We start from the raw sequence: 13,067 nt of genomic DNA on the forward strand, positions 1-13,067 counted from the left end.
TATAGAAAGAGAAAATATCGTAAAGGAAGGATATAGCAAGGATATAGGTGTTCTTTTTGAAAAGTTAAAAAGTTATTTTATAAACTTTAATAATTAAAATTAATGTATTATATTTATACATTTGTTAAGATAATATGTGGTTTCTATCGAGTTTTGGATATCAATAACATAATAAAATATTATATACTTTACCTAAAAATGGGTTGGTATCAATTTGTCCCTTATTCAGGGAGCATTGATATACCCTTAGGGGACATTGATGCTTTCAGTTAATTACACTCATGTCCATAAATTAAGAATAATGCAAGTTCAGGAAAAGAAAAAAGTCAGAAGCAAAACAAACGTATATTTATTAAACAAAAGGTATAGAACAAAAAAAAGATGCTATATCTTTGATATCAATAATAAAAATTGCGAACTATTTACAAAAACCAATATTTCAGGGTTGGTATAATGGTTGATACATAGTATGTCTCCCAGACGATGCAATACAGTCCGTACAACGTCTAGGCATGCTGAGTATCAAATTATCGATCTGATGCTGTGAAATATTGCACCACTCATCAAGCAATGCTCTCCGAAGTGCCGGTAGACATGTAGGTGGTGGTTGACGACCTGTAACTCGTCGGCCAGCATGTCCCACACATGCTCCACTGGATTCAAGTTCGGTGAAAATGCTGGCTAGTCCATACGGGTGATATCCTCCGATCGAAGGCATTGGTTTACGATGTTTGAACAGTGAGGATGGGCGTTGTCATCCATAAACACGAATTCTGCGCCCATAGCGCCCCAAAAAAAAACGTTCTGGCGCTATGGGGAAGGCATTCTGGAACGTGTTGTTCCAGAATGACGTTCCGATAGATTTGGCCTGTCATGGTTCCAGTTTAAGTATGCAGGTCAGTTCTGGAACCCAGAATAATTCCTTCCCAAACGAGCAATCCTGCACCACCGTAACGGTGTCGTTTAGTGATGTTCTATTGGTGGTAACGAGTACCTGGCGCTCACCATATGAAAATTCGGGAGAATCAGACTGCAAGCTAAACCTGGACTCGTCGGAAAACATAATACAAGCACACTGTTGCTGTGTCCACAATGCATGCTCTCTACTCCAGGCTAACGTGGCGACAGTGAGTTGCAGAAAGTGGAACACATCTGACAAGCCTACGAGCATATAGACCAATCTGCCGTAAGCGTCTGTACACGGTCTGTCTTGAAACTGCCGTACCAATGGCTGAAGAGAGCTTACAAAACAGGTATGATGCTGTGCTCCATCTGTTTCTTTTTTTCAGTAACTACCGGCCCTCATTCGGCTTTGTAACTTGGAGGCGACCTATGCTGTAACGTCTACTCACATTACCATCATCTTGGAATCGTTACCAAAGCCTGGAGATGACACTCTGGGCGATTCCAAGTTCCTAGCATACTTCCAGCTGGGTACGCCCACATTCCAGACGGCCGATAATTCTACCACGTAAAAAATCATCCAAATACATCCTTTGTGTCATAACTATGCAGTTATTGCACTGAAAGGTTTATAAAGGGCTTGCGAACAATTTTACTTCTTTGTCTGTGTTCCTTATACATCACTCTCTTGCACTCACGTCATTGTGACGTACTATCGGTGTCATCTGGTGGATTCCTACAATTTGCATATGATTTTTGAAGATGTGTGTAGTCACTTTATGGATGATATATGTATTTTAGAGTTCGATTTCCGCATGATTCTGAATTATCCGTAATTTATGAACATGAGTGTATTTAAAATAATAATGATTGACGGGTCGAAACAAAATTTGTTTTGTCAATAATTTTTGTATTCCAAATCACGGTTTAGTTATTAAACTGACACAATTTTACTTAACTAAATATTCCTAAAAAGTCCATAAAAATAGTAAAAGTGGAATAATGTATACAACATATATACAATATATTTATAGTACAGTAGTACAAATAAAACTCTGAAAATCTATATATGACTAAATACAAATCTAGGATTCTAGAATTTATATTTTCTTTTTCACATTTATAAACTTCTAGTAATGTAATAATCACGCAGTAAATCTTAAAACAGCTATAGTAACATAAAAAAAATGTCAAAATAATCCCTCCAAATTCTTGGTGGAATGATTATGTTTTAAACTGAAAGGAGATGGCATTCCACTGTCTCCCTTAGTGACTGCTGATACTGGCAACTTCAGTAAATTTCTGAAATATAAATTGATGCATCATCGCTCACATCTGGAAACGTAGATAAACCAAAAAACTGATTTTCTTCCCTTAAAGAAGAAATAAAATAATTATGTCACTGTATTTGGAAATATTTTTTCTACAAAATGTTTTGAATTTTGCCAGATTTAAGTTGATTTGCATTAACCCTGAAAGCAATATCTCATTTGAAGAATTGTCATTAATGGAATGATTAGATTCTGTTGAATTCGATATTAAATTTTTAATCGTAAACTCGAATTTATTGAATCTGTTTAAAAGGTTGGTCAAAACTTTGTAAGATATTTTTTAGTGCATTTATGATTTTTGCTCTCTGCTTCTCACTATTATGCAGCTCTTGCATATTTCTTAGTTTCTCTTGCTACCTTCTCCTTTCCTTGAATTTAAAGTCGGGACAAAGGTCACAGATTCAAGTGTGGCTTTGGTTATTTTGTTAAAAATCATATGTGTCAAATAGATAAAGGGTCCGATATCGTAAAAGGTCAAATAGATAAAGGGTCGAAATTGTGAATTAGATAAGTGGAATTTAACATATGAATTTATTTATTACCACAATTGTAGGTATGAATCAAATTTTGGATCGTATCATGCGTCTTGCCACTGTGTCAAATCAATTTTATTTACTCTAAAACGGAAAATTCACCGCCAAAAGGTAAAAATTAACTAAAATTTAAAGTAGTTTGAAGTTTTTTCAAATTATTATGAAGTAGACAGAATTGCATCTCAGTTCAAATGTACTAGCTTTGCTATTGCATTTTTACACCATTTTTTTTCTCAAAATAATGCTGAAGTTTTAAATATATTTTTAAAAATATTGAATATCTTTTGAAAATTGCATTTATTTTGTTCAGTTTTGGTTTAATTATTTTGCAACTGCAGTTAATAAATCTTTTACATTTTTAGAGTACTGAATTATCTCTTAATACATTCTTAAATTCAGTGGAATCGCCTACTAAGTTGACATGTGCATCAACATCAAATGTCTCAACAGAAAACTCAAACTTTGACCCAATTGCAAGGTTGGCTCCTGTTGTAAGTGTTATTTTATTCTGATTTTTTAAAATAACTAATTGCTTTACTGTCGTATTTTATTTATAAATTTCGGCATTTCTTCACTTATTAGAACCTTTAAATCTGATTCAAAAATATTCCTTGTTTATATACTCAGAACCTTTAAATCTGATTCAAAAATATTCCTAGTTTATATACTCCGCATAAATCTTAATGGACGACTCCAACAGAGCTTTCTAAACTTTTTTTCATTTTCAATGCCAAGTGTCAATAGAAAAGTAAAGTAGGCCAATTAAACATTATTTGATAAAAATTAAGTTGAATGTGTATAAATGTAGTTATTTATGAAATTTCTAATCTATTCATTAACTTTATTAATTACTTGTTTCTATCTGAAGAATCTGGCAGAAGTATGTATCTCAGTGTTTTTATAACTACAAAAATTTTCAACTTCATAAGTACTTCAATGATGTACTTTGTAAGTTCTGACTACATTGAAAGTTTTTGAAAATATTGTTTCTGGCGAATTAGCTGATCAAAATCAATAAGTACTTACTGACAGTATATTATATTTAACTTTGTATTGCCGACTTGAATGAAATTTAAAAAATATGTTGCATATTTTTTTCTTCTCGCCAAATTTTAGCTGAATTTGTGTATTTATCAATTGTTTAACGTGCTATGTATTGTAATATACTTGAAGATCTCCTGTTAGTAAAATATCGGTAAGAGCATATCCACTCAATAATGAATAATATTTTTCTATTTTCCTTTATACAGGGTGATTATAATTAAAGTTTAAGTTTCAAACACTACAAAAAAAGAACCACTGATGGGAATGACGTTGAACGGCATGTTATTGATGAAGTGGAAAGCGTATGGCAGAAGAAAAAATTTAGTTTCATATTTTAGCAACAGATGGCGCTGTAAGCGGCAGAAGATGTAAATTAAAATACCTGTCATGCACGCGACACATTTCAATGTTATAAAATCGCCAGGTACACGGCTGTTCCTCATTTCGCGTTTCAGACGTTCGCCATGAGTGTCTCACTGCAGGACCTCTCTCTGCTGGTAAAGCTGTATTACAAGAACGATGATTGTGCAAAAGTTCAGTACACTGAAGGGTATAAAAGAAGGCGTTGGTCCAATAAGTGCCGTGGGTCTGAAGAAAATGATGCAAAAATTCGAAACGACAGATTCGTTTGATGTGCAATCTGGTAGAGGGAGAAAACGAATGCATTCGACGGTAGTTGAAGTGGCCACAGCATTACAAGAGGGGTCGGCCAGTGGTGTGCAACCGTCAGTGCACGAGGAATTGCCCGAACATTGGACAGGCCTACGAGCACAGTGCTGAAAATTGTACGAAACATCCTGCAATGTTATCGATACAAAATTGGCTATGTGCAGGAGTTGCTTCCGTCTGATCTGCCAGCAAGGGCGTTAGAATTTCTTGCTCGCATGGAAGTGGATAATGAATGGCCGTGGAAAATTTTGTGGACAGATGAAGTCCATTTCCATCTGAGAGGGTACGTCAATACCCAGAATTCTCGAATATGGGCAACAGAAAATCCACTGGCAACGCACCCCGTACCACTTCATCCTGAAAAGGTCACGGTGTGGTGAGGCTTTACGGCATCATCCATCCTACAGCCATATTTTTTCGAGCAGACGGGTGCTTCCGGTCCTGTTACCGCTAAAGTTACTGGTCATCGTTATGCTTATCTTTTGCGCAACCACGTCATTCCAGCTCTACAACAGCGTGAATGTGTGGATGGAATCCTATTTATGCAAGATGGCGCTCCCGTGCACATCCCGTGAAGCAGCTGCTGAGGCTCCATTTCGGAAGTGCTCGAATTATCAGCCATCATTTTCTTACAGCCTGACCGATCACCTGATCTTACTCCGTGTGTCTTCTGGCTGTGGGGTTATCTGAAAGATGTTGTGTTCCGTGCTCCAATTGCAAATTTAGCGGTATTAAAGACATGCATTTCGCAACACATTCTGAACATCACCCCGAAGGCACTGCGATCTGTTGTGGAACATGCTATTTGTCGCTTTCAACTTGTTGCACACAACGGTGGACACCATATCCAACATGTTTTGCGCCAGTCTCGAGATATTTCCGTACTTCTTTGATGAATGGTTCTTATGCGGTATGTCGCCGCAAAACTCTTGAAACCGATTTGTCCCTTTCGATGTGATATGTACAGTCATGCAAATAAAACTACTCAGCAATTCTAATTTGTCAATGCGTTTTAATGTGTAACTTACACCTTAGCCATTGTTTTACGAATCATTTCTCATTTCTCGTCGTGATTCTGCCGCTTACAGCGTCATTTATTGCTAAAATTTAAAATTAATTTTTTCTTATGCCATACGCTTTCCGCCTTCTTCAATAACATGCCTTTCAAATTTGACATCACTCTCATCAGTAGTTCTTTTCTTACAACGTTTTGAAACTTAAACTTTAATTATAATCACCCTGTAGATTGAAAAGTATATACTTTATTTATTGATTTCTTATTTTAGGTTGATTCTCAAGTCCGTTGTCTCCTTGATGAATGCAGCATTGATTTTATCACAAAGTTTGAGGACCTTGCTGATGTGATAAATAATTCATCAAGTAACGATAGCAAACCTACATGACGACTTCATTTGTATAAATCTACCATAATATCATATTGTAATATTTGCTACAGTCATATGGTAAAGAGAGATATAATTTTTTCATAATTAAGGGGTTTTTAATTTTAATATCTAAGTACTTTTCTACATAAAGTTATTCAATTATGTATTTACATTTGTAATATAATTGTATGTTAATATGTGAAAATATCTGTAGATAAAATATTTGTAAATTTTGAAGAGGCAAAATCCTTTGCAGCTTTATAATTAGTTGAACTTTTTTAAAAAACAGAATTTGTACAGATTATAAGTGATGTGTAAAGGTGATTTTGTATTCTGCCTTTTCCGTGGAATATGTATTTTTAAGTAGTATTGAAATAGCATTCAATTTTATTGGCTGTACATGTAGATACTATGCTTTAAAATGCGACTTTCTTTTAATGGTGTTATTAATATATAATTCAGATTTAAAAAAGAGTATATGAAATGAGAGAGAGAAAGAAGCCAGTTTATTTTTCAGTATGGAGGGATGGGCATAATGTTTGCCTGTATTCTGAAACACTGAAATGAGCCTTACTTGAAAACAATGAAACTTACTGGGCAATTTCATTGCCCTAGGCGGCTACTTAGAGATATATAAAGAATTTGAGGGGGGGGGATGGACTTCTCTCAATAATTATTCTATGTATATTACTTTTTTGTTTTATCTAGGAGCAAAATTTACAGAAATGCATCTCAGAATTCTTGCCTGCTGGGCCAGTGTTTAATTAAAAAGCTCTTAGTCGCAGAATAGCACCAATTCCTATTAACATCAAAAGTTTAAGCCACTGAAGAGCTTTATCTCTACAGTATGTTAAGAATAGTTTGGAAATAATTTTATTCGTCCATAAATCTGAAGTGTATATGTGAATATTTTTTATAGTTAAAATATCTAAATTTATCCATATGACATTCAAATATTCTCCTTCTTAGTTTTTTACCATATATTAATTGTTTTTTCTTACTTTCTTTAATATATTTTGATGCTTCAAAAAATGTCTAATTTGTAATGTTACTGCATTAATTAATTTGTATGGTTAATTCTATATAATTTATTTTTAAAAAGTGAAGTGAACTTATGAGTGTGCTCAAGCTGAGAATGAGAAATTCATAAATATGAGTCTCAAAAAGAATTGCTCAATATTTTGAAGAACTTTTTTCAGTTCTAATAAAATTTTGTGTGGTTTTGAATAATTTTGATCAGAAATTTGTGTTTTAATTAATTTTTGATCTTTCAAATAGTTCAAAAGCGAAGTCTTTTTGTCCTTCCCTCCCCTTTCATTTTCAAAATGAAAAATTTTAAATGCTTAAATAATTTTGAAAATGGCAAGTCCTTATTCTTGTAGAAGTTTTACACAGTAGTATATACTTTAAATTAACTTAAATTTCCTGCAGAATGAATAAACGTGAGGATTCCATTATTACTATAATGCTCTGTTGAAGGAACTAAATTCTAATTTCTTGCTGGCAGTAGTTAATATCCATGAACCATTATACTATCTTTTCACATAATATTCTGATTTTTTACCAGACTAAATAATTAAAAGTATCAGTGAATATTATTTACTCTTTTGTTTCTACTCACTATGTATATTCATCATTGGGTGGATGTTCTTGAAGCATACATGAACATCGTAAATGTATAAGGTCAGATTATGTGCCATTTTTAGAATCTAAATACTCAATTTGATCTAAAAATTTTCAAACGTTGCTTTGAGAATGAGCCTGATACTGATAATGCATTGAAACTTCACATCAATTTTTAAAAATAAAAACCTAAATTATTTTTATTTTATTTGTTATATATAAAATTTAAATTTATGAAAAGTTGAATATTAAAAGTAGAAGACGCTTTTAACTAAAGGTAACCACATTTGGAAATTTTTTTAAAATATGTTCTTTGAGACGAGGTAACTGGTTATTTTGTTACCCATATGATTTTATATTTGAATATTTTGCTTTTATTCTCATTGCTGTGCTTGCATTGCATTTTCTTTTTTTGTAATTTTGTTTTTTATACTTTTTTATGGTTTTTAATTACATTTATTGTTTAATATGTTTGTCTTTGTTCATTATGGTTTTAAACAGCAATTAATGTGTTAAATATTTTTTATTTTTATGAATTCAATTGTTGAATTTCAAAATATATCACCATAAAAGAAAGCGTTATGTTGTGCATGCAATTTTTTGAAACCACAAATTGAATATCACCAGCATCGACTGAGCCACTATATTAGCTATTTCTTAAAAGAATATATTATTATAAAGAAAGCAATGCATAAATAGGTGACTAATTCACAGTGCATATAAAAGCTGTAAGACGGATTGTATTGACAAATTTTAAATTTGAAGATAGGAATGGTAGGAATATATTTTAATATTATCATATTAATTGATCCATATCTACAAATTGGACTGTGTTTCTTATAAAGCAATTCAAAGCATATTCCTACAGTAAAATTAATTAATTAGGTGTAACAGTAATCGTTTTCTTTTTTCTGGCTGTTCGAGGGGAGGGGGCGTTGCTAGGGCTTATTTTAACATTAGGTATATGTGCCAAAAAATCCGTGTTACAAAAAATTGGCTTGTTAACAGTTGTGACCATTCGAAAAGGTTCCATTGTATATAATTTCAAAAAGATAAATTATTATATTTTCTTCATTTTATAAAAATAAAATATTTTGGTTTCACACTGGTAGTTTTGAAAATGTTCAAATAAATTCAACATAAATACGTCATTTGTTTTCCGATTTCCCCCTCCCCTCTCTTTGTGTGGAATATATTGTCTGATGTAGCTTGAAGAATCAGAAGCTATTTTCTTTTCTGTATTTGAGAGGGGGAATATTTTAATTATTTGTCTTACATCTTTCTATAATTCTCATATAGCAAATGTTTTTTTATTAGTAAATGAGCTCAGACATCAAGGGTTTCACTTGATGGCACGCGACACAATATTTTGGGCACATCATCGATCTAAACGGTTTGCCTTTTAATTCAAAATAACAAAGTTTACTATGAAGTAATTCGAACAAACGCGTTTCATAGCAAATACGTCGATAACATTGTAAATTAATCTTTTGTCTAAACCGGGTACAAAATCTTTTAGTAGATGTGACGTTAATTGATTTGGTCAATATGATTTTCAGGATACAAATAAAGTTAGATACAATTTAAATAAGTATTGTGATCCTGGAAGGCAAAATTCGACACCAAATTTTGATTTCATAAAATAAATCAATACTCTCGGTAACGTCCTTGCAGCACTTAAGATCTTTAGTCAGTTTGTAAATATTGTCCTAATAATTTTTTTAACCTATGATGCTTTATTAATATGTTAAATCTCAATTTTTTTTTTCCTAATAAAGACACTTTTGATTATGGTTAGATTTATGTAGTCATCTCTGCACGTTTAGTGAAACTCTTAAGTTCACAACATTGCCTTAGATTGCATCAGTGTGCAAAATAGCATGATAATATTTAAATATATATTATTGAGATTAAAACAAAGAAAAGAAAACTTAAGCATTTTTCTTTTACAAAATTACAATCTGCTGTGTTATGGCTTCAGAAACGTGGGTCTTTATAAAGTTACACCCCTTGGACCGTCACTGTGTAGTTCAAGAAATGAGCAGCTAATTCGCATAGGCTTATTTTCCTAGCTGTTTTTTGTTACAAACTTATGATGAGAATACAGCTCTAAATTTTATTTAATAAGTGTTAACTTGATATTTTTTAAAATTATATCAAATTTTTTCCATTGTTCTGTTAGAATTAACTTATTATTATCAAGGAATAGGCATTAACTATTGAAAAGACGTTTTAAATTTAATATGAATGAAATATTTATCATTGAATACATTACCTTGCATGAGAAGATAATATTTTTGAACTTCTGATCCCATTTCTTTTTATGTTCATCTCTTTTCGCTACTTATTGTCTCACTATCATTTTTAGAATCCTCAAAGCATTAAATTTCTGATTATTTTGTATTGATTGTTTTTATTATATTAATATTGAGCCCTGATTTTTTTTATAAGCATACTAAAAGCTTCTTTTATTTTTAAAAAAAAATCCTTGTTAATGTGTATATCATCACGCATTCTTTTATGGTGAAAGAAATGTGCTGCAATATTTTATTATACTATTATTATTCACTGATTATTATGATTTTTGATACAAAAGCCATTTTTGACTAAACTGCACTACACAGATTCGTAATTCAAATGCAGGTACTACTAAAAATGTTTTTGAAATGCAAAAATCCCTAAAAAATATATAACTTGCTAAAAACATGAATAAAATATTTAATTGCTCATTGTGAAAAATGTAACAATCAAAAAATAAAGTTAAAATATGTTAAATATGAGTAAGAAACTGAATACCTTTTTGAACATTAAAATTATTTCAATTGCGTTTTTCACCCATCAAGTCTGACAAGGTTAGAGTTGATAAATATTCTGTAAGATTGTGTTTCACCATTAAATCAGCATGACACGTAGAACACATTGTTTCTCGCCGTTTCTCGCCAAAAATGAGATGCTTATGAGTGAAACGAATATGCCCTATACAGGGACGAATCAGTTTCACATGAAATTTGGGAAGAATAGGCCACAAACTAATGGTATGTTTGCCAGATTGTAATTGCATGCAAATCTTTCGGCAAATTTTCTTGGCTCTTATATTGTTTCAAACCATCGACTTTCATGTTAAGATTTCTTAACTTAAGGAATAAAAATAAAAAAAGAAAGAAAGAAATTCAGGAGAGTTCTGGAGAATTATGACCCGTTTTAGAAAGTTTTCATCTGCATTTGAATACAATAATTCCTCACTACCTATGATATTGTTGATGTTTTGCTCATCATTCATGAGTTAAAGCACAGATTTTGCTTCAATACGATACGTTTCGGTCAAAATTGTGTAAGATGAGTATTTATTGATATTAGATTTTTAACAATCTCGTTAACATTTTAACGATTATTGATTTGATGAATCAAAGAAAACACTTCCGTGACTCAAGCATTTCCATTTAACATGGATGACCGCCCAGTTTTCTGATTAGTGTTACAGTAGCGATTGTGTCAGCTTCTTGGAAATCATTGAGTAAATATCTTGAATAATTTAGAAGTTAGGAGGCTAATATTAATCCACAAACATAATGCATATTTTAAAATAGTTTCAAACATTTTTTTTAGTTCAAAATAATAATTATTTACTACCTCATTTCATAATATAATTATTTTATTTTTTCTTAGTTTTTGAATGATTGCTAAGTTTTAATTTATATTTTGGATTGGCAAGAAATAGGAATAAATTCTGAAAATTCTTTTACTTTTTTCTTTGCTAATAACTGAAAATTTAATATGATCAGCAAAACATTTTTATGTAGAAAATGGCTTTCACTTAACTCTTCCCTTAAATTATTAGAATAATCCATAGCATCCATATCAACAGGCATTGAGTGTCTTATCCAACTATCTCCAGGAAAGAAAAGGTTATGGGAAGTTAAGAAGCAAGTTAAAGTTTTTGTCGAATGTATGCAAAATTTGCCAATCTCATTGCTTTTATTTTTGAAATGTAAGAAAAATAAAGTTATTGGTTGACTGTACCGATCATAAAACAATGACAAATTGAAATAATGTTATCAAAATAAATGAATAAACTACAAGTACAAATTTAGTATTAATACTGCACAACAGGGTTGAAGGTATGAACATGTTATTACTCTAATTTAGTTTTCTTTTCTAAGAGATCTTTTATTTCTGATAAATTCGTAACCTTATTAAAATATCTTAAGATGCTGGAAGTGAAGGAAATATGAATAAAATATTTTAATCTGTATACATGTTTGTTATCTGTCTCACTCTTGCAGCTCATACATAAATGTTTTACATGATAATTCCAAAATATAAATGGAATCTAAACAAATTGCTAATGACCACCAACCTTAATTTTTGTTTTCCTAACATAACACAATTTGATGTTAATATTAATTTCTTATAGTTGGTTTCACTTCTCTGCTGACCATTTATTAAACAGTTATCTTGAATAAGTTTTTATATGGAATATTTGAATGTGCAATACGTTTTTTGTTTGTTTGTTTTTGTTTGTGCATTTTTTGCAACTTAAATAAGTTGCTGGAAAATATTTAAATAATTGTTTGTGCAACCCAATGTATTAATTGTGAATTTCTATCTTAGTGGTTATATAATATAACAGTATATTTATTTGCATATGTTCATATTTTATGTTATGTACAAATATGTAAAACTGTACCGATTTTTATGCATGTGGTGCCATAATTATTTTTATAGGTACTACTGGCTAAATATGAATTTAATTTTGAAAGCTATGAATATAAAATTTATGAAAGTAGATATTTTATGCATAGTTTTTGTTTGGCTGTGTAGTGTTAAAAAATTTGGTACATTTTATTTAATTTGTTTTTCTTGTTTACCTGTATCATATGTTATTGAGAGTGAAGTGTTTATAGTAATGTTGTTACGTGTAACTTCCTTCGATATATTGAACTTTCTCTGAAAAGCAATAATTTTCCAGAATATTGTCCAATGTTTTCCTGCATTATGAAAAGGGTTTAGCAATACTGAAACTATGAGAGGGAAATGGTTAACAATATTTATTTGTAATGTTTTATCGTTTTTTAATGTATTTTAAATATGGTTATGCAAATAATTTGCAATCTAGAAAAAAATAGTTTCAATTTCGTGTTGCTATTAAATACAAATGAACTGTTCCAAAATTTGAGCTTATGTTAATTTTATTTCTCTACCTGCTTTTTGATAGTCTAATTGCTGCGAGATTATTTGATTGCTTGATATTAAAATAATATTTTTATTGCTAAAATTAGTTTTAAATGATTTGTGTAAGACTAAATCATAAAAAATAGTAAGAAAATGAAAACAACTTATAGCAAATTCTTTTAAATGGCTATCTTAGTTTGGCTTGTTCTGCATTCTTAATTTAAATCTATGTATCGAGTGAGAAAAAAAGCAAGCACAAATAACATTTAACTTATTAATTAAGCTTTTGAGTAATTTTTTTAGAACAAAAGTGACTGGTTTGTTTAGTCTTAAAATTTTTTGAAAGCCGACAATCATATCAATTAATGCGATTTTTATCATTGTTTTAACTTATCTTTTTATTTAAA

The 13,067-nt window shown here is 30.9% G+C and overlaps 1 protein-coding gene across 2 annotated transcripts in view; it reads left to right on the forward strand.

Annotated features, from left to right (window-relative positions):
• LOC129960142 (protein cramped-like) overlaps positions 1-13,067 on the forward strand; it is a 111,193-nt gene extending 98,126 nt beyond the window's left edge. For both annotated transcript variants that reach the window (XM_056073318.1, XM_056073319.1), the window contains exons 17-18: positions 3,130-3,258; positions 5,767-13,067. In XM_056073318.1, the coding sequence (XP_055929293.1) occupies positions 3,130-3,258; positions 5,767-5,883 (246 nt within the window). In that variant the 3' untranslated portion in view covers positions 5,884-13,067. The remainder of the gene's footprint in view (positions 1-3,129; positions 3,259-5,766) is intronic.

The sequence above is a fragment of the Argiope bruennichi genome, chromosome X2, assembly GCF_947563725.1.
Source record: "Argiope bruennichi chromosome X2, qqArgBrue1.1, whole genome shotgun sequence".
In the NCBI taxonomy this organism is placed as follows: domain Eukaryota; kingdom Metazoa; phylum Arthropoda; class Arachnida; order Araneae; family Araneidae; genus Argiope; species Argiope bruennichi.